The 27,292-nt window shown below is 44.8% G+C and overlaps 1 protein-coding gene across 1 annotated transcript in view; it reads right to left on the bottom strand.

Moving 5' to 3' along the window:
* GGA2 (golgi associated, gamma adaptin ear containing, ARF binding protein 2) overlaps positions 1–25,502 on the bottom strand; it is a 28,605-nt gene extending 3,103 nt beyond the window's left edge. The window contains exons 1-15 of the mRNA XM_054580902.1: positions 25,480–25,502; positions 22,623–22,728; positions 17,382–17,466; positions 16,529–16,604; positions 15,562–15,660; positions 14,088–14,211; positions 12,984–13,087; positions 11,673–11,753; positions 11,022–11,159; positions 8,231–8,312; positions 6,106–6,231; positions 5,246–5,371; positions 4,917–4,945; positions 4,174–4,304; positions 2,601–2,758 (exon numbers count right to left, since the gene is read on the bottom strand). Coding sequence (XP_054436877.1) covers positions 2,601–2,758; positions 4,174–4,304; positions 4,917–4,945; positions 5,246–5,371; positions 6,106–6,231; positions 8,231–8,312; positions 11,022–11,159; positions 11,673–11,753; positions 12,984–13,087; positions 14,088–14,211; positions 15,562–15,660; positions 16,529–16,604; positions 17,382–17,446 — 1,339 coding nt within the window. The 5' untranslated portion in view covers positions 17,447–17,466; positions 22,623–22,728; positions 25,480–25,502. The remainder of the gene's footprint in view (positions 1–2,600; positions 2,759–4,173; positions 4,305–4,916; positions 4,946–5,245; positions 5,372–6,105; positions 6,232–8,230; positions 8,313–11,021; positions 11,160–11,672; positions 11,754–12,983; positions 13,088–14,087; positions 14,212–15,561; positions 15,661–16,528; positions 16,605–17,381; positions 17,467–22,622; positions 22,729–25,479) is intronic.
* Between the last annotated feature and the right edge of the window lie 1,790 nt (positions 25,503–27,292).

The following is a 27,292-nucleotide window of genomic DNA, read 5'->3' as shown; positions in this document are numbered from 1 at the left end:
AGAATCAAAAGACAGAATATCCATGAGGGATCATGGTTGAGAGTATTGGGTTAAGGTAAACTTTCTGGCAGGGAGCTTGACAATGCAGATCAAAAAATGTTTAAATGTCTACACCTATCATTTCTACGTTCAGGAAAGTTTAAAAAAAAAATAGGTGTCCAAAGACTTATAGCACCGTTTTTAACTGGAAACGAATTATCCTTCAGAAAGGAATTGAAGGGAACTAACTGTATGGGAGAACACATTTGCCAATGATACACTGGACAAAGGTTTAATCTCCACAATATATAAAGAAACTCATATGACTCAACACCTGCAAGACAAACAACCCAATTAAAAAATGGGCAAAGGACCTGAATAAACACTTCTCCAAGGAGGACACACACAGGGTCCAGGGACATGAAAGGATGCTCAGCATCACTAGCCATCAGAAATGCAAATTAAAACCACAATGAGATATCACCTCACACCAGTCAGAATGGCTATTATTAATAAAATAACAAACATGTGCTGGTGAGACTGTGGAGAAAAGGGAACCCTGGTCTACTGTCTATGGAAAACAGTATGGAATTTCCTCAAAAAAACTGAAAATGAAACTGCCTTTTGACTCAGCGATTCCACTGCTGGGAATATGCCCTAAGAATCCCGAAACACCAATTCAAAAGAACCTACGCACCCCTATGTTCATAGGGGCACTATTTACAACCGCCAAGTGCTAGAAGCCACCAAAGTGCCCATCAGTAAATGAGTGGATCAAAAAACTGTGATACATGTACACGAGGGAATACTACACAGCAAAAAGAAAGAATGAACTCCTACCTTTTGCTACAGCATGGATGGAACTGGAGAATATTATGCTAAGTGAAATAGGCCAGTTGGTAAAAGACAAATACCATATGATCTCATAAGGGGAATCTAATAAACAAAATAAACTAATGAGCAAAATAGAACCAGAAACATGGAAACATGGAAGAGATTGACAGTGGCCAGGGGTAGGAGGATAATGGTGTAAAGAAGGGGAAGCGACTTAATAAAAAGAACACATATGAATGACCCATGGACAAGGACAATGGTGTGGGGATGGACTGTGGGAGCGGGGGGGTGGGATGGGAAGAGGAGGGAAAGGGGGAAAAATTGGGATAACTGTAATAGAATAACAATAAAAAATAAAATTAAAAAAAGAATTTTGTGGGGCATCACAGTATTAAAAAAAAGTTAAGGAACTGAATAAATGAGTTACCGAGTTATGGTACATCTACTTAGTTGTATTATGTATGAATTCATTTTTTTAAAAAATCAAACTTCTGAAGAACAATTAAAGGGATAAAGAAAGTGCTATGGTTTATATTAGTAAATAAAGCAGGATATAAAACACACTATATATATTAGGGTATCAATTAACTTAAAAATATATGTACACATGTGCCCTAGCTGGTGTGGCTCAATTGGATGGAGCGTCGTCCCGCAAACAGGAAGGTCATGAGTTCAATTCCAGATCATGGCACATGCCTGGGTTGTAGGTTCGATCCTCGGTCAGGTCTGGTACAACAGACAACCAATCAATGTTTCTCTCTCACATTGATTTTTCTCTCCCTCTCTCTTTCCTCCTCTCCCTCTCACTAAAATCAATAAGCATGTCCTTGGGTGAGGATAAATAAATAAGAAACTACATTAAGACATTAACAGAACTTCCATCTCTGGGAGATAATAGTACAGATGATTTTAATTTTCTGGGCTAATTTATCTTTTCTAAAACTTCTAAATTGAACATGTATTTTTGTTTTTGCTTTTTTTTTTTTTTACTTTGTTTTGTAATAATTTCAGATTTATAAAAAGTTACAAAGGTAACAAATAATTCCCATATACCCTTCACCTGGCTTCTTCAAATGTTAACATTTTATAAAACCATAGCACGATTATCAAAATCAAGGAACTAACATTGAACATGGATTATTTTTAAATCAAAAATTAACAAAATAAATGTGCAAAGGGCTCCCACTGCTTACTGACTGTTTACCTTCCTCTGCCTGGTTCCAGGGACCTCTGTAGCCTGAACTCACTACACCGAGCCACAGCAGGGCCCTGTGCCCATAACAGAGGGCCAAGCCCCAGATCTAAAGTGCAGTTGTTTCCTGCTCACATACTAGTACTGGGCATAAGCAGTCACCTTACTTAGCTGGGCTTTCAGTTTCCTTTCCTTTATAAAAGAGGGGTAACATCTACTTTCCTGCCTTACTGAGGATCCCCAGAAGAGGAGAATCACAACTAAATTGTTCCTTTCCTTCTAATTCTGCCTCTTCTGAGTTATTTCAGGTCACACTGAACATTCCCTTATTGAATTCCAAATGAATGATCATGTCCCTAAGCAGACTCAAGCACCCTAATCTTGCCTGCCAATACCCTTCACTGCATCCACCCCAAGACAGAAAAAACTTATCAGGAAAATATTAACTAAAAGACATCAAGTCACCTTCTTACTCTTTGCCCCGAGGCAAAATTTCCACCACTCACCTTCCCCAATTTAAGAGCCATTCCAGAGGGGATAAAGCTGGACATCTAATAGAGAGTGAGGAAAAAAATCAGAATGAAACTGCACTTACTGGGCTTAACAGACTCCAAAGGGACAAACACTTGAGCCAGGGGTGTATTCTGGGAAGATGAAGATGAGGCCAATGGGCCAGCCTCCCAGGACCAACCAGGAGACGACTTAGTACCTGGTGGCACCTCCTTGGGGATATTTTTCTGTGGAATATAATTCCTGCAAAAATAAAAAATTATCAAGACTAGCAAGAATTCCAGGAATATGTAATTAGGATTTCTGAAGAAAAAGAAGGAGGAAAAAAGAAAAATATACATGTGCATATGTACATGTGTATATTTTAGAGGTATATGACTTTATACAAGTAATTTAACGTATGCCTCAGTTTTCTAAGGGTGTCAAAAGAATTAAATGAGAAAAATGTTTGAGAAGCACTTAGGGGAATGTGTGACATAATTAGGACCCAATAAAAGACATCTATTATTATTAAGGTAATTAATGTACCTGTCTGTCAGACAGTCCCTGACAACAGTAGCTCAGTCAGGTTCAGTTTCCCACATCTGATCACCAGGGTGAAGTAAACCAGGAAGATGGTAACACAAGTTACATGAACCACTTCATTCATACTTCTTTATCCTTTTGTCCATTTGCAATATACATTGAAAATGTTTTTGGAAAACTGAAGTCCAGACAGAATTAACTCACCAAAATGAGAATGATGACTGGCCCTATAGAGTTATTAGAGAAAGTAAACTGGAAAAAGCCCCTCTGGGTGCAATAAGTATAACCTCCTGGCACACTACTACCTCTAGAGCACCTTGTTGTCTCTCTCCACCAGAGTCATGTGCACTCAGGCTGTTGAGAGAAGACAAACTGCTCCAATATTTCCAGAGACAAAGGGACAGGATCTAGAGAAATGTATTCATATTCACGGCTTGGAGCACCTCTACTTTTAGGAAATCTGTACTACAACCACTACCCAAGTGCCTCCAAACTCGAAGCTATGTAAAGATCCATAAGAAAATGATTAAATATAGGTATATGTGTATATATGAATTATTATATATAACTATTAGAAAGAATGAGACAAATTTATATAAACTGACATGAAAGCATATTAAAGATATTAACATATCTTAAACATTTTAAGATATAAAGATTTTATAGTGATATAAAAAAACTACACTGGAATAGTTTGTAAATTATGACCTCATTTGTGTAAAAATAAGAGACAGTAACACATAACTACATGTATAGAGAGAAAACAAAGAAGGAACATTCAACATTGTCTTTAGGGGTTGATTTTTGGGACTTTTTATATTAACTGTTCCTCTAGTGATCAAATTTTGCTTCATTTCAAATTAAATCATAATCAGAAAAATAAAAAAACAACCTATACACAATAAAACATCATTATCTACTGCTGCTACTGCTTAAACAAAACCTCCAGAAGTTCTGGCCAAAGTGTGTCTCTTTCTGATTTACAATGGTAGTCAAAGGAGAAGAGGGGAAGCAAAGAAGCCCCTCCAGAGCGAAGAGGCTCTGCCTGCACTTGAGGGTCACCCCAGCCCTGGTGCCATGAGCAAGAACTGCACACAGGAGCCCTCCTCACCCTCTCCTGTCCACAGACTCACAGAGGGCCCGAGGGTGGCTGTGAGGAGAGGAGGTCCAGCAAGGTCCTTTCTGCCGACGGGCTCTGCACACCACCACCTGGCAGTGTGCTAGCAGGATTCCTTTCTTCCTTACAGCAGCTCTGCCCCGCAACCTGCCAAACCAGGAACAGCTAAAATAAGGCCAGGTTCTGACTGGTGCAGCTCAGTTGGTTAGGTGACCATCGCAAAGCTAACAATCGCAAGGTTGGATTCCCAGTCAGGGCACCAAAAATAAATGGACTGATTCATTGATTAAAATAAATATAAAATAAAATAAAGTAATATATAATAATATATAATATATATTATTATAAAAATAATAATATAAATTAATATAAAATAAAATAAAGGACATGAATGACCACAAGCTATAGTGACACTGCAGCACAGCTCTCCTGACCCCACCAAAGACACTGCAGCCCAGGCTGACTTCACTGCCTGAGGCAGGTGGGCAAGAAACAGCAAGAGAACATGACTCCAAGTAGACCTTCAGTAAGCAGAATACTACTGAAGAGGGTAGGGATACAAGAAGAAAAGGATGTCTTCCCCCTGGGGCTTCAAGCCAGACAGTAGAGCTGAGGAAGAGGCTTTGGCTTCTAAGTCTGCAAGTGTCCCCTTAGGCTATGCTGTAGCCCCCTCCTCCCCTAGGCAGCACTGTCCTCAAACTAGGTTCAAGGAACCTCCCCTCCACTCTTCTCTGTGGCCCCTGGGAAGAGCTTCCTTACCTTCTTGGTAACTGGGGCATCGCTGATTCCTACAAGGAAGAAACAGAGAGAGAGGTACACCAGTAACTCTGCCTGATAGGAGCCGGAGAGCAACCCCATGTCCAGCCTTTCTAGAACACTTAGAAAGCCTAGGCAAAGCAAAATAGCCAGTCATTCACCTCATCTGTGGCAGATCTGAGACTAAGTGAAGAAGGGCCTCTCTGAGCTTCCCAATATACACAATTCCCTCTAAAACAGACATGTCCTCCCCAAGGGGAACCAGCTTACATACTCTCCCTGGGAGCCAAGAGCATCCTATACATTGAGTAGCCCCAACCAACCACCCGCACCTAAGGCTGCCAGGTCCTGATGAAGTAGAGACGGTGCTGCTATGGTCGTCCCAGCCAGCTCAGATCCACTGTCCACCTCCAAGTCCATCAGGCAGTTCCTCATGCAGCCCGGTGGATTCTGAAAGACTAGAAACAGATTTAGGAAGGTAAGTCCGTCAGAATGAGAGCCAAGTCTCCACTTAAAAACCTCCCTCAGGCCTCCTTCCAATCAAAAGACATCATATCACTCCACCCTCAACACACCCCCAGAAGAATAACCTCAGGGAAAAGGCCTGACAAACAGCCTGAGCTGGCATCTGGAATGAGGGAGCCAAAGGACTGCCTTCCCATCCGGCAGCCAGAGTCCTCCTCTGACGATCCATCCACCCTGGACATAGCAGAAATGTCTTCTCCAATTCAGAGCCCTTTTGAGGCTTCTGACCACAGCTAATCAGAATCACTTGCAGTGCTTGATAAAAATGCAAACACCCAGGCCTACCTCTAAGAAATCCTGAGTCAGAAGGTCCAAACCAGGGACTACGAGTCTGCATTTTAACCAGTATTACAGATGATTCTGATGCAGCTAGCCTCAGGAACCATCTGAAGAAGATCATTTTCTTGGTTTCCAGCTTCCATAAGTAAGCACTCATGAGAAGTAGAATCTGGGTGCAATATAACCACCAGCCTCTGTTTAGAGCCAAAGCTGGGGTGCAGCCTGTCAGTCGACTCATCAAGGCATGTGTGGCAGTTGCAAGAATGAGAAAGAGGGCAAGTTTTCTCATTTCTATATTATAACCCAAAATATTCTGAGAGTCATTTCTTTTCTGATATTTTCAGGCTGCACCAAGGCAGAGGGCAAGGGGGACGTTCTCTGCACATACCTCTGGAGACAGGTATGTCTCCCACTGTGCTGCTCACTGTGTTCCCAAAGATGACACGGCCCTCCATCACCTGCTTGTACAGCAGAACTCCCTGGGTAAGGAGGTCATTTGCCTGAAGAATCTCCACTGAAGAACGAGAGAAAACTCAGAATCTCCAGGTTTGGCTACCAACAACCTCAGTCTTTTTTAAGCCATTCCACAACACAGCTGTCACATGGCTCTGCCAGGTTCAGTATATCCATGCCCCTTCCACCCAGAGCATGTGATTAAGCCCCTCTATCAGATCTAGTCACTCAGTCCCTGAACCCCACTTCCAGTTCTCAAGACACAGGAGGGCCCTGGCTGGTGTGGCTCAGTGGATTGAGTGCCAGCCTGCAAACAAAAGGTCACCAGTTTGATTCCTGGTCAGGGCACATGCCTGGGTTGCGGGCCAGGTCCCCAGTTGGGAGTGTGTTAAGAGGCAACTGATTGATGCATCACTCACATATCACTGTTTCTCTCCTCCTCTTTCTCCCTCCCTTTCTCTTTCTCTAAAAAATAAATTAATTAAATAAAAGATTTTAAAATATAAATGCCACAATATTTTTAAAAAATATATAGGAGGAACCAAATTTTTTCACCATCTATGCCTGTACTGTTCAACATGATGGCTAACAGTTGAAATATGACTCCATCAACTAAGGAACTAAAATTTTATTTTAATTAATCTAAAATTAAAACAGAAAGTTGTTTTCTCAATGTAGATATGAATATTAAAAAATTTTTGGTACTTTATTCAGTTATTGAAAAGCTTTTAAGTATGAAGGGAACAAATTGGTACATGAATCTAACTTTATGAAATCTAAATACAGATCAAGAATTCCTGAGGAAAATTTAATATCCAAAATAAAGTGTCCTGAAAGTATAAAATATGCCCAGATTTCAAAAACTACACAAGCATCTCATGGTCTGGTTTACCCACAAAAACTCTCTCCTGGGAGAGAGCAAAAAGAACACAGGACCAGCGGCTATGCAGGCCAAAGTGTCAGAAGATTACTCCTCAGCAGTAACCAGCTATTTACTTCCTGTCCCCAACCAGACACCATGGGCCTCCTAAACACCACCTATGAAGTATTCTTGCATTCCCTTGCCCCTAGCCCAATTGAACCTGAATCTGTTCAAGCCCCCGATTCAATTTATAAGAAATATCAGGATTTATAAAAAATATCATGCTAAATACTATGGGAGATGCCATCAGAAAACTGAGACCAAGAGAAACTCTACAAGTGAAAGGATGTGTTTTTTATGTGAAAAGTAAGAAGAGAATGGGGGCTGTCTGCTAAAAGACTTAAGAAATATCAACCAATTTCAAAGTATGGCTTTTCTTTTAAATCTGATTTAGAACAAACTGTTTAAAAAGGAGAGGAGCAAACAGCAAGAGACAGTTAAAGAGCAAAATGGCAGGGAACTCTGAACACAGAATATGTAATTACTTTGAAATGTTTGCAATTTGCTTCAAAACAGAATGGTGGCTGGGGGGAGTGGTACAAAAGAAACAAGATCTAAAGACTGGTCTCAAATCAGTCACTGTTGATAGCTGAAGAGTACATTGGATTTTATTCTACTATTCCTCCTTTTTCATGTGTTTTGATGTTTCAATAAAAAACTTTAAATGTTTTACTACCTTGTTCAGGTATTAAAATTCTCCACTCTCCCTACCACTGTCCCTTCCCCTCCTCATCAGCCTGACTCCATAGGTTACCTACCCAGTCCCTGAAGGCACTCAGATTGGGGGAACCTTCAAGATAACCACTCACAGACATTTTTTGGCCTCTGTGGGATGTCCAGCCTTTCTTCAAGCCATCAGCATCATCTTCTCTTTCTTCTCTTCCCCTTATACTCAATCCATGCTGCATTTCCTCCCCTTCCTATGCTTTCAGACCAGCTGATGCTTTACTCAAGATGAGATTCTTCTAGAAAGCAGTTCTAAGTCAACTTATGCCATGTCCTTCCTGAGCCAGTCCCCATAAACCCTAAAGTCCATTCTGCCTTGTTCCTGGCACCACAGAGGCACAACAGGAAGGAAGGAGCATGCCTGCTTTGCACCTGGGGTGCTACCTGCACCGAGAGAAAAAAGAACCATTACCTAGTGCGTCGTCATCATCAATGGTGTCGCCTGCCAGCCGGAACAGGGTGGGTCGTAGCTTCTCACACCTCTCATACACAGCCTGGGAAATATAGCTTAGTTCACCACACACCCAGGACCCATGGGAAGACCCAAAGGCCTTCCTAAGTAAGCAGCAGGGTCTGGGCCTCAGGAGTTCTCTTTAATTAGCCCCAAATTCATGACTGCAGGTTAGAAGTAACATGGCAGTTATTGTTTCAGAACAGTTTAGGCTACAATTGTGTGGGAATTTTTTTAAGACAATAGTTAAAAGAGTAAAAAGATCTTGGCTCATGAAGAACCCACCATGTCCATGTACAGCATTTTCTTCTTCAAGCTTCTTTCCCCTGCCTCGGCAAGAACAATTTTAGCAATGGATGACCACCTCCTCCCTCCCATGGAAGCCTACAGGACTCCCCATCCACCTGCTGTCTCATGCCAGTATTCCCTTTACAGTAACACTCCTCGCGATGATTCCCCTACCCCCAACATCTGAGAAATCTCATAGCTGGCATCACAGGGAGAGTGCTCCAGACAATTTCACCATCCACATATTGCTGAGGAGATGCAGCTTCTGCACATCTCAACTTCCTTCCCTGCAAGGGAGCTCAATTAACTAACACTCCAGCCTCTCTCCCTGGGGCTGGTGAAATAATATATCCAACAGGCGAGTCTAGGAAAGGAAGCAGAAAGGAGCCCCTTCCTCCTGCTTTGCTCTTCTTCTATGTTCTTTTGTGGGTGTTTGTTTGTTTGTTTGTTTGTTTTTACCACTTTGCTCTTGAGTGCTACCTGCTGATAGTATATGGAAGCCCACATTCAGCTCTGCTCCTTCCTGATCTAAGTGTTAAAGAAGAAACCCCTAATGGGAAAGACAGTGATGTGCCAGCAACATCCTAGGTAGCAGGTAAACCTGCCTGATTCTAGGGTTCAGTATCAGGAAGCTACAGGACAATATTTATATACCACATTTTCCAACATCAGTTTTATCCATTGTAAGGATGAAGTTTTGTTTCCTGCTGCATTTCTCCTACTTCATAGCTGGTTATTATCTTGGCTGAGGAAAAACTGTGCTGTTTAAAAGAGCAACATGACAACCCTCCAGAGGGGCTCTGATACAAGTGAGGCACGTTAATAAAAAAATAGGAAAATTTCCCTGGCTGGTGTGGCTCAATGGATTGAGTGCCAGCCTGCAAACCGAAGAGTCATTGGTTTAATTCCCAGTCAGGGCACATGCCTGGGTTGCAGGCCAGATGCCCAGCTGGGGTCACAAGAGGCAACCACACATTGATGTTTCTCTCCCTCTTTCTTTCTCCCTTCTCCTCTCTCTAAAAATAAATAAATATTTTTTTTTAAATTGGAAAATTTCCTGGCAAGTGGAATGTGGAAAACTGAGACAAATGGCTAAAACAAAGGGCTGGAATGGCTGAGCAATTAACTAACAGCCAGCTAATAAATCACAAGACCCTACCCTCCCTAACTGAAGATGCCTAAGAGCAGATGGTTTAAACCATCATAGGGAGGTAGACAACAAAAACCACATAGATCCACACTAATCCAAGATAGAGATAAAATTGACAAGAAAATGACCTCAGACCCCATTATATGCTCGTTTCAATAGATGAGAGCACACAAAGTGACACACCCCTGAAATCTAAAGAATATTTTCTTGAGACCCTCCCTGGGATCTCCCCTAAAATTCCCACCTACAGAAAACAGATAAAACCCTCAGGACAAAAAACACCAGCTCACGCTCTTCTTTGAAGCATGCTCAAGCCCCACTTTCCTCAGGTGTGTACTCTGCTTCTTCTATCCTAAGCACTAAGGGTTCCTATAAGACTTGCACCCAGGGAAGCAGTGGACAGCAGCAGCTTGTCCTAGGCTCACCCCTGATTCTGTCTTCAAGGATCCTTCTTTTGCCTGACTATCCTAAGCTTTAATAAATTCACTTTCACTTTCACCTGGACTCCTGTCTTAAATTTTTTCTTGCAGGGGTCAAGAACTTGGAGATTGCCTAACATGCAAAAGGTCCTGGATTGTGCCACGGCAGGACCACCCCCGATGCAGAAATGGTGTGGTAACACAACCTCACCACAGATCAGTTTTGCAGTGTCTTCCTGGCCTGGGCTCCCAATCCTTCTGAGCACAATCCCCTCCAGCCACAGAGAAAGACCAGCACAGGTTCCTCTATAACTCTGCCTAATCCCAGTCACAGCTGATTGACCCCAGTAGATAGATACATGAGTCACACTGGCCAAACAGATTTTTCTCTCAGCAATGTGGTATTGGGAAAGACTCGTTCATTTCTGCTAGCCTTGTGAAATGGAAGGACAGGTAAACTTCTGACGGGCCTCTTCTGTGCAGTGATGCATAAAAAGCTAGAATGCAGAGAAGAAGGATGCAGCCCGCAGAGAAGGGCAGCGAGCAGAGCTTCAGACAGACTGAGTGGCCACCCAGCAGGCAGTGGTGTCAGATACGACTTCAGACACCAGGAACAACAACCAAAAAACAGCAAATTCAACTTCAAAATAAAAACTTTTTGCTTCAAAATACAATTAAGACAGTGAAAAGACAGCCCACAGAGTGTGAGAAAAATGTCTGATAAGGGACTTGCATCCAGGATTTAAACAATTCTTGATTGTGACAACGGCTGCACAGATGGACACATCAACACATATCAGGTACACTGTAAGTATGTGCACTTTCTAGTATGTCGGTTATACTCAGTTGCTCTTGAATTTTTTACTTATTTATTTTTATGTTTAGAGAAGAGTACCTGCAGGGCCTCCTGGTCTGGTGGGGCCTGCCCTGGCCTGCGGTACCTGCTCAGCATTTCCTGCAGCACCTTCACATGGCTCCGTACTTCTTCCACAGCACTGACTCTCTTGGACACCTTCTCTGATCGCTCCTGCTCCTGTGGGAAAATGCAGAGGACGGCAGTGAGGGGTAGAGTCCTGGATAAAGCCTGAACAGGGGGTGAGAAGTGGGTACCGCACTGTGCGGAGTGAGCTCAGGGAATTCACTAAACACTGAGTGGAGGAAGTGTTAGCTTATCAGGGGAAGGAAGTCCTCAAAGCCAGGGTTCCTGGGGACGAGAGCTGGGGGCTTGGCAAGCTACTACTTTGTACCATCAGCCATAACTCTCTGAAAAACAGATTCCCAAACCTGGACTCTATCCACACAATACCTGTCACTGAGAAAGTGATGTCTGTGAAATGCTTTGCACTTCTGAAGGGAAGCACTTGAAAAGCACACAGCATGGTCTCTGCTTCCAGTCACCACCACTGCCCCCAGAAAGCCCATGGCTGCTCCCCAGCTCAGACTAGGAGTTCACCTCCACCCCAGATACCGTGGTCACGCGTGTGCGCACACACTGTGCAGCCCCTGTCCAAGCCTGGTTCTGCAGAACCCAATGGAAAACGCCCACCTCCTTGACCAAACTCTTGATCAGCCGGTTCGCAGCCCGCAGATCCTCAGGGTGACTGCTCTTCAGAAGCCTTGACAGAAGCTGAAGGTGAACAGAAACAGAAGGCACTAATCCCCTCAGTGTCAAATGGCCAGTGTGTGGTGTCAGCAATAGGAAAGTTAACACTAATAATAGGAGCTCGTAGAGTTCATATGCATTATCTGACCAAATCCTTGCAATCACACAATCATGCACTATCACTGTCTCCACAGACCACTGATTTCAATGGGGTAGAGAGGCGGAGGATGATATCTGGCAAAGTCTGGAGATACTCTGGTGGTCACAACTGGGGATGCTACTGGCATCTAGTGAGTAAAGGCCAGGGATGCTGTAAATATCCTCAAGTGCACAGAACAGCCCCAACAAGAAAACTATCTTGCCCAAGTGTCAACAGTGCTGAGTCGCCCCAGACCATGGACTCCACATTGTAACAGACCTTGGCGATCTGACTCCCAGTGCCCGGCAGAACACCCGGCACATAGGAGTCCCTCTATCTTTGTTGAATGGATGGCAGGAGAGATGGGGATACTAAGCCCCAGAAAGTATAAGCAGCTTTCCCAAAGTGACTCAGGAATCTCTCTCTCTCAGATGTCTGTGACCTACCTCCTCCCTTGCTCCTTCCACCCTCTGCAACTATAAGGAAACAGCAGGAGAGAAGCCAGAGAGAAAGGCAGCAAAACCTAGCAGAGCCCTGCTTGTCTGCATACAGGGATGGATGGCCACTGAACATCTGGATTCAAGGGGACAAAGGTACAGTTGGAAGGCAATGGGTACCACAGGGAGACACATACAGCCTGGAGCTTTCCTGGCGCGATACCTAACAGAACTTGTTCATGAGCAAGACCAGGAATGACCCAAAGCACTGCCACCACTGCTGCTCTAGGATCATCCCAGGTCTTGGCCTGGGTTTTGACCACCTTCCTTCCCTTCCTTCTCCTTACTGATGTCTGAGGATTCTGGGACTCAGCAGTATAAGAAAAATGGGTGGGAGAGGGCTTACTGGCACTAAAAAGACCTGTACCGACATACGATGGACTATTTCCTCTCCAACATCTTCCCCAATACCATCCACACTAGAGAAAACACCCAGACCTTATGCTACCTCACTCAAAAACCTGCTCCAGAGAGAACTCACTAATCCCCTTACCATGTTCTCCCGCACTTTGGTTCAAGGGCTCAGAAGACATTCCAGGGATATCTGAAGGGAGTCCCTAAAGAAGGGGTCTGATTATATTCCAGGTAGGCCACCAAGGTGAGGGAAGAGTTCCTTACCTTTGACTTTTCTTCATCAGCATCAAAGATGGAACTCTTGGGCCAGGGAGAAGGTGGAGGCAAGATTTTATCCACTGGTAGTTTCGGGTCTTGCTTTATGATTCCTGAAACATGCAATTCATGAAATGACAATACTGTTAAGGGTACCCACTGACTTCAGCAGGATCCCTTATAAACCCTGGTTCCTGATGTCCAGCTAGGAAAACATTGTCAACAGCCTTAATGAACACACTCAGGGTATAATCAGCATCCTCCCTCCAGAGAACCCAGGGAACCAGAACAAAGACATCAGAGCCAACTCAGACCAGAACCAGAGCCTATGGCTAGTGGTCAAAGGATTCCATGCTATAAAAATATTCATCATTTTGTGCAGATACATATCTCAGGGCCCAAAAAGTACAGTGGGATCCCCGACACTCCTAAAAACACTGAGTACAAGTGACAGAGGAAAACAGTCCATCCTGAATCCATTTCCTATCTCTACAGAGCCCAAGGGAAAGGGACCATGGACATCCAGTTTCCACACAGGACACACAAAGGCATGGATAGCATACAAATATGTAACTTTGCAAGTGGATATAGAACCTCTGGGGCTGTCAGTGTCTGCGTCTCTCTGCCTGTCTCTGTCTCTCATGAGACCAGGGACACAATGCCTTCCTAAGACTGAGGCTTAGTCAAAACAGAGAGGATACCACCACCACTGAGTAACAACTAATAATGGACCACCTACTGTTAGGAAAGGCAAGAGAATAAGACCCTCTCTGAGGTACTGACTGAAGAAAGGTTTCATGCTAAGAGTGAAGCAGATACAGAGAAAAACTCTAGCAAATCAGCCCCCACCCTAAACACAAGCTAACACTGGAGGAATCTGAAGCTGGTATAGCAAGGGTAACCACAGCAACAACAATCTCAAACACAGCTCAGCTCCTGCCCACCAGAAGGAAAGGTTTGCCCATTTCCAGATATTGATAATTACTTGTTTCAGTCACCTCTGTCCTATACAAGATATCCAGTTTTCACCAAAAAATTCCAAAGCACGCAAAAAAAGCAAAAAAGAAACACTACTGTGAGAAAGGGAATGCAGTGTAAGTAATGGAGTCAGACCTTGTTTCTTCAGCATCTGATAAGCATCTCGGATCTTAATGTCTTCTGGAAACCAGACTGTCCAACTAAAGAGTATTTCCATGACTCTTCCTTTAACTTTGTCTGTGGTCCAGGACCCCAGGTACTGAAAACAAGCAGGAAAGAAAATTACAGAGCGGGAAGGAATTTAGTAGAGCACCCAGCCCACAGTAGCGCAAAAGAGACAGCTGCTGAGGCCCAGAAAGGCAAAACAGCCCAAGGCTGGTTGACAGCTGAGGCACAGTTAGAGGTCATATCACTGGGCACAAGACTAAAGGCTTTTTCTGGGTTTCAAGGAGTCAAGCTCCAAAACAGGTAAAATTAAAACCCACCATATAATGACCTAGGTTAGAGACAGTGGGAACACTCATTTTTTGACTGGGACGAGTGTAGAATAACAAAAGAGTATATTTGATCTTTGTCTCCAGTTCCTGGCATAGCATTTCAAAAACACTTAGAATATCCTGAGTGATAGGAATCTTTTATTAATTCACAATGAGCCCTCTTGATCCATACCTGAGTTTAAGCTAACCACTCAGGATGGGCACTTAGTTTCAAGGGAGGGACTGACTATGCCAGAAAGACCAACCCTGTGACTAGCTGGTTGGAACCTGCAGCCTTATTCGACCCCCAGTAAGGGAGGGGGGGCGCAGAGTAAGTTCAATCACATGGCCAATGATTTAATCAATCATGTCCACATACTAGAACTCCAGGTAAAAAGTCTGTAACAAGGTTCACAGAGCTAGCTGACTGAACACACAGATGTGCTGGGAGGGTGGTGTGCCTGGATTCCACAAGGAAAGACATGTAAGCTCTGCTCCCCTTCTCCCCAAGACCTTGGCCAATGTATCTCTTCCATTTGTATCCTCTATAATAAGTACAGTGCTTTCCTGTGTTCTTCGAATGTTTCTGTTGAATTATGGAACCTTGTGGAGGTGATCATGGGAACCCCCAAATTTGTAGTTGGTCAGGCAGAAGAACAGTGAGACTCGTGTCTGGTGTTTAAATTTGGCATAGTCTAGGCATGACTGAGTCCTGAACATATAGGATCTGCACTGATTCTGGGTGGTTAGTGTCAGAACTGAACTGAACTAAGATGTAGGACATACCACTGGTATCAAGAGAACAGCTGTTGGGAAGCAACGAGGCTCCCTCCATGTCAGTTACCCAAGAATAGCGAAGCTAAGAGGGGTGCCAGGAAGGCAGGTATGGGGGACAAGGCCATTTTTAAACAAAGAGTAATTTGAGGATGCTAACAGTGAAGGGCAAGGATCAGCAAGGTTGTCCCAAGGTTATGGGAGACCTTGGAAAAGAAAGCTTTCCCATGCAAGGCTTCCTCTCTCAGCTCCTTCACAAACCTGAGACAGGCTGCAGGGTCTGTCCAGGAGCAAGCCTGCGTTTGGAGTTTAAAGGCTAGGTCAAGTGCAGTAAACAGAGCCAAGACCAGTATACTCACCTTTGGGGACAATACTTTGATCAGCTCGTTCAGGAAGCGGAACTTGGCTACCTCGCTGTAGAACTTCTCTCCACAGTGGTTCACACACGTCTCCAACACCTGCACAGACACAGGACTCCCATGAGAATGGGAAAATCACTGGCTCCAGGCTCATCTCAAATCTGATGAGCACTTGCTGGAAGCAGGGATAGTGTTTACTTAAGACTATAAGGACACTTAAGTTTGGGAGAAGGGAGAAAATTTTCAGATTTTTTTTAAAGCACCTATTTGATCTTGCTGTACCTGACAGGTTTGTGCCTAGGAAACAGCTCAGTGAGATATGTACCCTGAGGTCACCCCACCTTTGAAGGAGATCCTTCAGGCAGGTGAATCCCTTACCCTCAGAGACAATATTTGGTATGTAAGGCTTGTGAACTGCTAAGCCAGCAGTACAAAAGTGGGACCTACGCATGTCTTCTTTGGTCCACACTACTGTTTAACATTTCAAATTAAGTCACCAACATCAAACATTCAGAAAATTCATATAAAAAATCTGGATTTATGGTTTCTCCTGAAAAACAGGAAGTTCTTAACAACAATGGGCCCAAACTCACGCCTGGCAATAGCCAGCTGGTGCCACACTGCAGCCACCCTCACTGACTGGGCATGTGCTCTCCAGAATTTTGATCTTTACCCAGTGGCTCGCTCATTTATTCACCAGTCTGGCCCTGTGGGCACTTAATTGCCAGGCCTGGTTTATAAAGAACAAAGGGGGATAAAACCTTCCTTTCCTTCTCCCAAGGCAGGCTCAGTGCTGCTCTCTAGAAACAGACCTCGGATGGGGCAATTGGAGCGCAACCTCCCTGTGGTCTGTTGCCTAATGGCCCGTGAGATGCACCTCTCAGGCTCCCCACCACACTGAAATGGGACTTGGGGCCCAGCTCTCTGGCTTCAGAACAGAAGAGCTGTGGATACAGTCCAAACTCACCGTTAAGGCATAAAGAGCTTCTTTCTCTTGTGGAGACTGGATCTTGTGGGCCAGCAGCCAGGGTGCATGGGTGGGGCTAAGAGGAAACAAGGGCACATGGACTCTGGGTGGACAGGGAAAAACCTAATGATCTGGCTAAGTGTGTTCCATAAAGTCACCTCCCTTCCAGGAGCTCAGGTCCCACAGCAGAGATGGACTGTGACTGGCATGCAGCTCATTCCCAAACCTCTCATGGAGGCCAACCCCCACCTAACTTTCCTGCAACTGCTGCTGTCCAAAGCACATCACCCTCCCCAGCCCACCTACCCTTAAATCTCCAAGCTCAGTAGACATGCCCAGGCCTCTGGGGAGCCAGATAGTGAGCAGCACAGACCCCATCTGTCACCAGATTAAGGCTAGAGTAGACAGTGGGATCAAATTTTGTGCCTATTTCCCAGTGAAAAGTCAGTAATAACGCAGATTAAACATCTGGATTCTTCAGTTCCTATTGAGACACTTTGGAAACAGAATTCAACGCAATTTTGCCTTTTTCCCGCCTCTTCTGAAGAAAGGTTACATTTAAGTTATGGAGAATACACTGATCTATTTCATATTGCTAACTGTATCCATAATATTCAGGTCTCCTGAGTACGAGTGTTTCATAATACTGTTTAAAATTTTAAAAAATAATTGCCAGTTATAAAATGACTATTCTGCTTTTTAAAAAGCCACATGAATTTACTATCTCTATAAAACTAATGTTCTCAGTAGGTTGTGAGAAAAAAAAAAAGCCTAGCTGTTAAACATTCCCAAGAAAAAACGGCATGCACTTAGTCCAAGATGCCCCCAGAGTCAAGCATGACAGTCACCTTACCCATTGGGATCAGTGTTCACCTGGTCACAGAAATTCTGGATAGCTGACCAATCCTGTTCTGACATGCTTGGGTCTGTGGCTTTATCTGCCAAGTAAATAAAAAATAAAATTAAAGAAAGCATACTAAAAAGAAACATAGACCTCTTCCCCCCAAAAATAAATATGACAGCCAAGGTCTGTAACATCACTCCTCTAGGGGATCAGGCAGACGACTGAAAGGAGTAAGACCACACCTGTGCTATCGCCACGTGGGCAGAGTCTCTGGCACATGACATGGCCTCAGTGAATATTTGCTGACTGAATGAACAAGCATATTAGTTGACAAGCTATAGCCCTGAAAGGGGCTCCATTTCCAGTGCAGGGGTTGGCCTCTGAGAGCCTTCTTCACCCTTCTTGTCAGGCAGGACTTTCCCTATAACGACGATGGGCAGGGACCACAGCTATGAGACAGGAGGACAAGAACAAACTGAGGCTCCAGGTGACTCCACTTGGTTGTCCCACCATCTCCTTAAAAGCAAGACCCCTAAATCTAAGCCTCAGCTTACTGAAATCCTTTCTGACCCTCTTATGTAAGAAGCTTCTCTGTGTTTTGGCAGCTTGTCCAAACGACCAAAAGACATCTCCTCGCCTTTACTCTTCATAATGCTGTCCCTCTCTGGTACAGTGCACATTCCCAGAGACCCAGATCCAATCATGCTAGGGTCCTCCATCCAAACACTCATACTTGGATGAAATCTGAGGACACTGGGCATCGAAGGACATAGGGCACAGCCAGGGGCAGGAGGGAGTATCAGAAGCCTGACATAAGACCATGGTCCACTGAGGCAGGGGCAGTGCTCAACCTCCCTGGAATATGGGGTTGGTTGTATCTTTCCCAGCTGGATAGTAGCAACTTACTCTTCTCTTCCTGCTGCTATTGCGGAGAAAACCTGTGACCCGCCCAACATGGATGCCCACCCACATGTCCCCACCCCTAGACTGAACCAGGCCACATTCTCTTACAAAGGAGTTGCTGAGACTTTCTTCATAACACTTTCCCTCCTCCCCACTGTCCAGATCATCGAGGCCTACCAGCCTCTCCAATGAGTATCTTACTGGTCCTGACAGAGAAACTCTTTCAAGCTCTGCAAACTGGCTAATTCTCAGGGTCAGATTTCTGATGTATTCAGAAGTTCAAGAACCATCTGAACTTCTATCTCCTCCCCAAAACCTCCACCCCCACTCTTCCAGCGCCTGTTAACTCTCCTTCCTTCTGATTATTCAAGACTTAATGGCCAAGTAGAGTTTAGCTTTTCCTGACTGCAGTCACATTCATGTCATGTGGAAGTCATGTGTATCTCCAGCGCAACAGTGAAACTTAAAGGACATGTAATCACCCATCTTCTCACCCACAGACTCCACTCTAAATGAAAAAGGAGGTGGTAAAGGAAGCAAGGGAACGGCATTATCAATTTCCATATACCTCTCACCTTTTCCCCCCTTAAAGCTCCTCCCCTATGTTCCATCTCTTAAAATCCTATCTACCCTTCGAGTTCCAATTCAAATGCCTCTTCTTCATAAAGGTGCCCTTGATCTTTTTTTCTCCCACCCCAGAAAACAGATACAGAACCTGTCTGTTACTCCTCTTAGGTCCCACGTTCTACCTGCCCCTCCCCTTTTTAAAAGATTTTATCTACTTATTTTCAGAGAGAGGGGAGGAAGAAAGAAAAATATAGACTAATTGCGTCTCATTCACGCCCAACTGAGGACCTGGCCCACAATTCAGGCATGTGCTCTTGCTAGGCATCTAACTAGAAACCTGCAGGCCGGTGCTCAGTCCACTGAGCCACACCAGACAGGGCTCTACCTGCCCCCTTTTATTATGGAGATCGCTAACTCCATCCTTCATGACTTAACATGTTCTTGGGCTCTCTAAGCCTGTTTCCTCAACTATAAAGTCAGGAAAATACTGTATTTTGACATGTATAACGCAGTTTTTTGCCCCAGTTTTTCAGAGGAAAATAAGGATGTGCATTATACATGGGTAGTACTAACTCCGTATCTATATAAATGTTTTAAATTCTTTTATTTATGCTTACACATTAAAAGTGTAACTCTAGAAAGCAATAATGATATCCATATACAAAGTAATACCCTGGAATATGATAATCAGTTTTGTTTCTAAATGTAAATAAATAAATAATTGAATTAAAAAATTAAAAGATTTTTTTCCCTGAAAGTTTGGGCCAAAAACATGGGTGCACATTATAAACAGCAAACATACAGTAGTGCCTTCCTCAATGGGTAGTCATAAGATTTAAAGATGATAGTGTCTAAAATGATCAGTCCAGCAGCCACTATTAAGTAATCAATAAAGGATCGTTTATCTTTCTTAAAGTACAATCAATACCTTTCTTTTTAAATTCTTTTATTGATTTTTTTATTTCTCTTTTTTTAGAGAGAGAAATATCAGCTTGTATTCCCACTTATTTATGCATTTCTTGTTTGATTCTTGTATGTGCCCTGACCAGGGATCAAACCTGCACCCTTGGCATATCAGCATGATGTTCTAAGTAACTTAGCTACCCAGCTAGGGCAAGAATAGCTAACTTATCATTTATTTTAACTCATAGTCAAGGCCTTTTCCTTTAAAAATATGTACACATTCCTTATTACACCTAAAGGGGATAAAACTCTTAGAGCCAGAAGACATATTCTCCACAGAGCTTAGTACAATGCCTTCCCCATAAGTACAAAATAATTACTCATGAAATAAAGTATTTAAAGCAATGATTCTCAGAAAATCTGATTAAGGGGAGTCTGAGTCATCTAAAATAATTTTATACCATTTATGCTTCATGAGGTTCCAGTTTACTACAAGGTCAAGGCTGACACCTCAAAGGTATTCAGCACTCAAAACATGATGGACCTAAAGGCAGAGAACAGTAGGCAGGCCCCAGCGCACCTGAAGATCGAGCTCTTGGCAGCCTCCCCTGCGGCCAGGTGAAGAGTACCAACAGCTTTTTCAAAAAAAAAAAAAAGGAAAAGAAACTTCTATGAGGCTAAGTCATGTTCCAAACCCTTACCCAAGGACAAGCAGCTGGAAGATCTATAAAGTGTGAGTGTTTCTTTTTCATTTGTATCATGAGGACTCACTCAAGGTTTGTTATAACCCCAAATAACAGTAATAATCACAGCTGCCTTCCTGAAGAACTCACTGTGGACCAGACACCATGCTGAGGGTTTTCCAAGCATGCCTCACCATTTCGCAAGTGAAGAAACTTGCCCAAACACAAAGCTAGAAAATAACAGAAACTATAATTCAGTCCCAGATCTGCTTGACTCTAGGGTCCAAATGTTCCTCACAGTAAAGTGTTCAGTTCCTCGATAAAGGTAGGACATCTTTGGGAACTAGTTTCCTTGCCTTTCTTGCCACTAAGTTATAAACTCCCTAAAGGCAAGAAGGTCTGTTTCATTTACCTTCCAGTAACTCAAACAGTCACTGGCACAGATATTTACTAAGTGAATGATTTACCTTTTACTACACAGTTTAGCCAGTTGACTGGACATAATTGCTGACTCCAGGAGATGGCCATTCCAATTCTGAAATCATGACTCCCAACGCATAATCCCAGACTGCCAGCTACTTCAGAAGCCTAGAGCAGCTCCAGAGTACATGACCCCCAGAGCACAGAGGCTAGGCCTGAATGGGGGCCAAAGCAATTGCCCAGGTTTGCTGATGCCAATCACTCCAAGGAGTAACCTGGGGCCTGAGTGGGCATGGTCAGGGAGAAACTCAGAGAACCCCTAACCTGCCTCTCAGGACCACCACAGCCTCATCAGGGAACTGCGAATGGCTAACCCTGGCACCAAGGTGGTTTATTTAGCTGGCACTTGGGCAGGACAAATAACACTACTACCATAGTTTTGCTAAATAAAAGCAACATTTGTGGGCATTTCAAGTAGGCTACACGGTGAGAGGTATTAAGAAAACTGCTGAGAACTCTAGCTGTGAGTGAAATGGCTCAGCCTAAAGTGACTAACTCAAAAGTAAAATCATCTCCCAGTGGCTGCCATCCAAACACCAGTGTCATGCCTCTGGCCTGCTAGAAGCGGCCTGTGCTATAGGGGAGCCCTGAGGCTGTGCGATAGCAGTCGTCTCAAGAAACATCTGAAATTCAATCTATCAACAGTTTTCACTGCACAGGGGGACCCTTCTGCAGGAGGTGCACACTGAACCCTCCAGTCCAGCAGTCATTTGATAAGTACATGCTAAAGGCCCAAGATCCACCTCAGGGATACCCCGTGCTGGGTTCCATGATAGAGAACGAGCTCAGCCCTCAAGGAGCTCAGAGAATATAAATACATGTAATCCAAACTTTCCTGATCCCCAAGGGAGGCATAAAAGTGGGGTTGGGGGAAAGCCAGGACATACCACCTGGAAGTAAGTCCAGGAGGAAGGGATTCACTGAGCACTAGACTGGAAACTACTGCCTCCCTAGGCGCACTACCAGGGTTAGAATCCCAGAAACCCAGAGAGCTGGTCTGCTTTTAATAGCAGGAGGCAGGCAACAACCTAATGTCCACTACCAGGACCTGGTTAGCCAAACTATAGTACACCCACACAATGGGGTGTATGAGACGTTCCATTAACAGGAACGAGGCAGTTACATATTCAGTCATGTGAAACACTGACCAAAATAATCCAAGTGTGGGAAAAGCTCTAGAATGCACAGAAGTTGCTTTGTGTATTTTTAAAGGAGGAGCTCCTGATAATAGCTTCCTAATGATCCTTTGGGGAACTATTCCACCCCAATTCCAAGGCCAATGTTTTTCCCTTTTTTTCCCCCAGTAATACTATATGAGTTAGTTTTCTGCCACTCGCAACTAGAAAGACTAATGATAATAACAGATATCACTTATTATGTGCCAGGCACTATTGTAAGTGCTTCATATGTATTAATTCCTTTGATCCTTATGATCTAAGAGGGACGTGTTTTTACTATTACTCCCCTCTTGAAAACATAGCTGCCTTGCTTGATGAGGCACGGTCTGTCAATGACCCGACAGCAGCAGTCCTCAGACCTCACCTATAGTGACTTCCTTTCCATCCAGCCTAGACTCATAATGCAAACCTTCAACAACACTGCTCTCCTTGCTGTATCAACCTCTCTACCGGTTCGTCCTTGGTTCGTCCTTCCGCCGTACACCTGCAGTGCCCCACCCACATTCCCCAGCAAATCTGGTTTAACCATAGCTCACCTTCTCTGCTCCTCGGATGAGGGGCCAGCAGGAGGGATCACAGGATCTCAGGTTGGGAGGGGAGAGGTGATCCTGCCCCTCTCTCCCAAGGGACATCTGGCAATGCCTGGAAACATTTTTGGTTGACTGGGAAGACGGTGTGTTATTGGTATCCCAGGGATTCCACTAAATAGCTATAGTGCACAGTACAGGCTCCCACAACACAGAATTATCTGGCCCAAAATGTGCTAAGATTGAGAAACCTTGTTCCCAAGTGTCCAGGTGGGCTCTCTTCTGTTTCTCTTACGAGCCATTCCTAAACATCCCTGCCTCCTTCAAACCCCCTCAGCCCTTGATACTAACTGGGGGGTAGGGGAGGTTGTTACTAACAAGCTTATTTGCATGTACATTGTCTTTTCCCCTCTCCCAGGCACTCAGAAAAACAAAAGGTGCCTGTCCTCTCTGTCACCACTTTGTGCTGTAGCTCTAACCTTCAGCACCTTTAAGCCCCTCTCCAGTGACTTGAACATCGGACCTAGAATTCAGGAGGGATAGTTCCCCCAAAGAAACATCAAGTAGAAACATCAAATTAACACTGGTGTCCCTCTCCTTTTAAGCCCTCCTTTACTTCTGAATTCCCCCTCACTACTCTCTCCTCCATGTCATATTCAAATAAATGTTAAATTTATTATTCAATTCATATTCAAATTTATTTTAAAATAAATAAATAGCCCTGGCTGGTGTGGCTCAGTGGATTGAGTGCTGGCCTGCGAACCAAAGGGTCACTTGGTTCCATTCACAGTCAGGGCACATGCCTGTGTTGCGGACTAGGTCCCCGGTGAGGGGGCACGTGAGAGGCAACCACACATTGATGCTTCTCTTCCTCCTTTCTCCTCTCTCTAAAAATAAATAAATAAAAGGTGGGGTTTTTTTTAATAAATAAAATATTTACTGAAAAAAATAATAATAAAAGCTTTACTCAAAAAAGGAGGGGGGACTGGTGGCCAGAGGTTATACCTTCCCACAGATTAATTCTGCCTGGCCTGCATTAAACAAACTTTGTATTTCAAAGTACTTCTCAGCTTTTAAAAACTCAAAAGATTTCACATAAAAATGCAGGTTCTAGCCCTATGTGAAAAATTGAAAGATCGAACAACTTTGGGACTCCATAGGCCTAAAACAGCTGGAGCTGAAGAACTGCCTTGGGCAGTCACATTCCCTCTTATCTCCTCCACCAGGGTCAGTGGGTCAGCACTTACTGTCCTCTAACCCCCACTTGACCTTTCTGTGACTCCTGCCTAAGCCTACAGTTCTCCATTGCCTCCTAATACCTTCATTCCCACCATTTGGTAACTCCCAGCTTCCATCTCCCCCAACCCCCTTGTCTGCTTCTCCTTCCATCTTCAGGCTGCTTATCCTATCTGCTTCTTAAATGATGAGGTTCTTCACGCTCCATCTGCAAGTCTCTGCACAAGCTCACTGCCTGTGAAATAAATCCCAAACTGACCTGCAGCTCTTATCCAATCCGGGGCTGACTACCTACCTAGACAGCCTCTCTCCAACTATGCCAAAAGCACCTCCAACTCCACAACTCAAATGTCCTCTCTTCCCTAAACTAGCTCCTCCTCACAGGTGAAGCATCTGTAACCAACCAGTTATCAGAGCCTGAAACCTGGGATCCATCCTAGATTCCTCCAGGTCTCTTGCCTCCATTCTAGAGCATCAAGGCTGTTTGTGACTACTAATTATTTCTACTTTCCATCCCAAAGCCTTTGCCCGACGTGAGCTGCTCAGCGCCACCAAAAGAGCTTTTAATCGCTCCCTCCCTAACCAATTCAGCTCCACAGGGTTGCTGATGATGCTTTTAACAGGGCGTAGCTGATCAAATTCTCAGGCTGAAACTCCCACACCCTTGCCCCCACACCCTGGACAGCATACAAGCCCCTTAAACAGCTGGTCCCAGCTAGCCGTGAATTTTTTTCAGACTGCAGGTTTTGCACTGCAGCAGTACTGACCTACTCGTTCCCAGAACGCTCCAGCCTCCAGTCTCCCAGCTTTTCCACATGCAGTTTCCTCTCTGAAATGCTGTCGCCTCCACTGCCCACTCAAGTGTTATGTCCGCTGAGACAGACCCCAGAAAAACAAACCAAATCCTACTACCACGCGTTAAACAAACGCGCCCATCTGCCCATTATAATAACAAGCTGCTGTTTTTGTTTTTTGCAGGCTTGGACCCACTACAAACTGTCTTTGGGAGCGAGGACCCCGTGTTTGGCATTTCTGTGCCCAGCACCTAGCATATCCCAATACAAGGAGGGCATTCCTTATCCTCTCTCTCAACTCCTCCTCGGTAACACGGGGGCAGTAACTCCCCTACCCCCCATGACTGGTATCAAGCTTACAGGACGCGAGAAGCAGTGCGGCCATTGTGAACACACGCACACAGAAAAAAAGGATTTGCTTTGACGTGAAAGACGGCAGCAGAGACCCTTCCCAACTCCCGAGAGCGGAAGAGGGTGTGCATTTCGCAAGACTGAGTCTCCTGAAGCCTAAACGTCCCCATTTCTAAAACCGTGTGAACGACGGGAGCCGTCTCTCGGGATCTTACTGATGATTTAAAACGGCTCAGGTCAGTGGTTGGCACAGTGCCGGGCACTAAAGAAAGGCGCAATAAACGTTAGTCATTCCGTGAAAGCTTCAGCACCTGGCCTGGAGAGTGGGGATAAGCGGAGCGCCCGCTGCCCCGCGGACTCCAGGGGCTCCTCTCGGGGCCTAGACCCCCGCCCCAGCCAGTCTCAGAGGAAAGGCGCAAGGAAGCGGAAAGCCAGGCCTCACGTGCGGCGCTGGGCCCGCCTCCAGGGTCGGCCCAGCTACTCACTGAGCCACAGCTCCAGCGCTGCCGCCCGCCCTGGGGGCCCCTCGGCGGACTGGGCCTCCGCCCCCGCCGCTGCCGCTGCCGCTGCCGCCGCCGCCGCCGCCGCCGCCATGCGATAGGAACCGCTACCGAACGCGCGGCCTCGCCAGAGCTCGGCCGTCACCGACTGGCCTGCTCCTGACGCCGACGCTGCAGGCGTGGGGCCGCACGTGATGAGGCGGGGCCTGGTGCGGGCACGCCCACCAGCTAGACCGCCGCTACTGCGCGGGCGCTGGGTTGAGGCCCAGCATCACCTAGGTTCGCCCCAACACCTAGCCAAGAGTTGAAGAGGGCCAAAGCCCATCTAGCCAAACTTGCAGGGCCTGCGCCCTATGGTCCTTCAGAAGTGGGCTTGACGGATAAAACACGAGACGTGCCTAGTTAAATCTGAAATTCAGGTAACGAATAATTCTTTTAGCACTTTTATTCAGGAGGGGTTTTCCTGACATCCTTCCCTAGAATGACACGCCCCACTCCCCTTGCTCTGCTTTAGTGCCTCTATAACCCATTACACTATCAACTAGATGTTTACTTGCTTATTTTGTTAAGGGATAATTGCCCCCCTCCCCCCCAAAAAGAGTCATAGTTCTCATGCACTATAAAATGAACATGTGTTAGATATATTTTCATTAACTTTAATTAAATGCAGGAACCAAGATGTTATAATCCGTTCAACAGAGAAGTCAAAGGGGCAAATTTATACGGAATAAAAGAATGTTGTAACAGATGAGCAAGTGGGCACAAAACAGCTCTTCTACCAACAGGGTAGAACAGCAGGGTTGTTCATCCAGCAGACAGAATTAATTTCCTTGTCTCTCCCTAGCAGGTGTGGCTTAGTGGATAGAGCACCAGTCTGAATCAAAAGATCCCGATTGATTCCTGGTCAGGTGCTAGAGGCAACCAATAGAATGTTTCTCTCCTTCCCTTTATCCCTCCCTTCCCTCTCTCTAAAATAAATAAAATCTTTAAAAATAAAGATTGTTTGTCTAGTTATCAGTTACCTACAACTACGGAGTTACGAGACATCTCTGAGAAAGTGAAAGGCTAGGGAGTTGAATGACATGCCCAGTACACAAGTGCCAGTATTTGCTGAACGGCCAAGTGAACAGTGGAAGCAATAAGAGGTAGCTGTGGGACTTCGGGTCCCATCCCTACCTCAAATAAAGACACACATTTGCTGTGCTATCTCAGCTCCAAAATAAGTCTAGCCATACATATCTCCATTTGGCAGATTGCCACCCAAACCATCCTTTTATACAGAAATTATTATGGAACTGCTGCTGAATAACAAGTAACCGAGCTGCTTACAATGTGCCAGATTCTGAGCTAAACCTTTTACAGTTTTGTTAGTAAACTTGGATGGCTATAACAAAATACTATAGACTGGGTGGCCCAAAACACATTTACTTCTCACAGGTCAGGAGGCTAAAAGTCAAAGATCAAGGTCCTGCAGATGCGGCTCTATTTTGCAGAGGACTAGCTGCCTTCTTGCTCTGTGCTCACCAGGTGGAGAGAGAGTGCTGGTACCTTTGCCCACCGCCCTTGAAATTATGGCTCTCAATGGCAGAGTTTGGTGAAAAGGAAAGGAATTTTTTATTCAAAAGTTATACAGGTTTTAATTAATGGCTAAATGTTGCCCTTAAATCTCAAAGTCCCTTTAAAACACCCACCATTTAAACCTCCCACCACCACACACAGTCCTGCCTTCCCCCCTTTTCCCAGTCATGCCAGTCAGGCCAGTCAGGGGTACCCATCCTTCAGAAGAAAAAGAACAGAA

Source organism: Pteronotus mesoamericanus, unplaced genomic scaffold (assembly GCF_021234165.1).
Source record: "Pteronotus mesoamericanus isolate MK-2021 breed Mesoamerican mustached bat unplaced genomic scaffold, CSHL_Meso_final contig_64, whole genome shotgun sequence".
Classification (NCBI taxonomy): Eukaryota; Metazoa; Chordata; class Mammalia; order Chiroptera; family Mormoopidae; genus Pteronotus; species Pteronotus mesoamericanus.
This window is presented reverse-complemented; position numbering and strand designations above follow the sequence as displayed.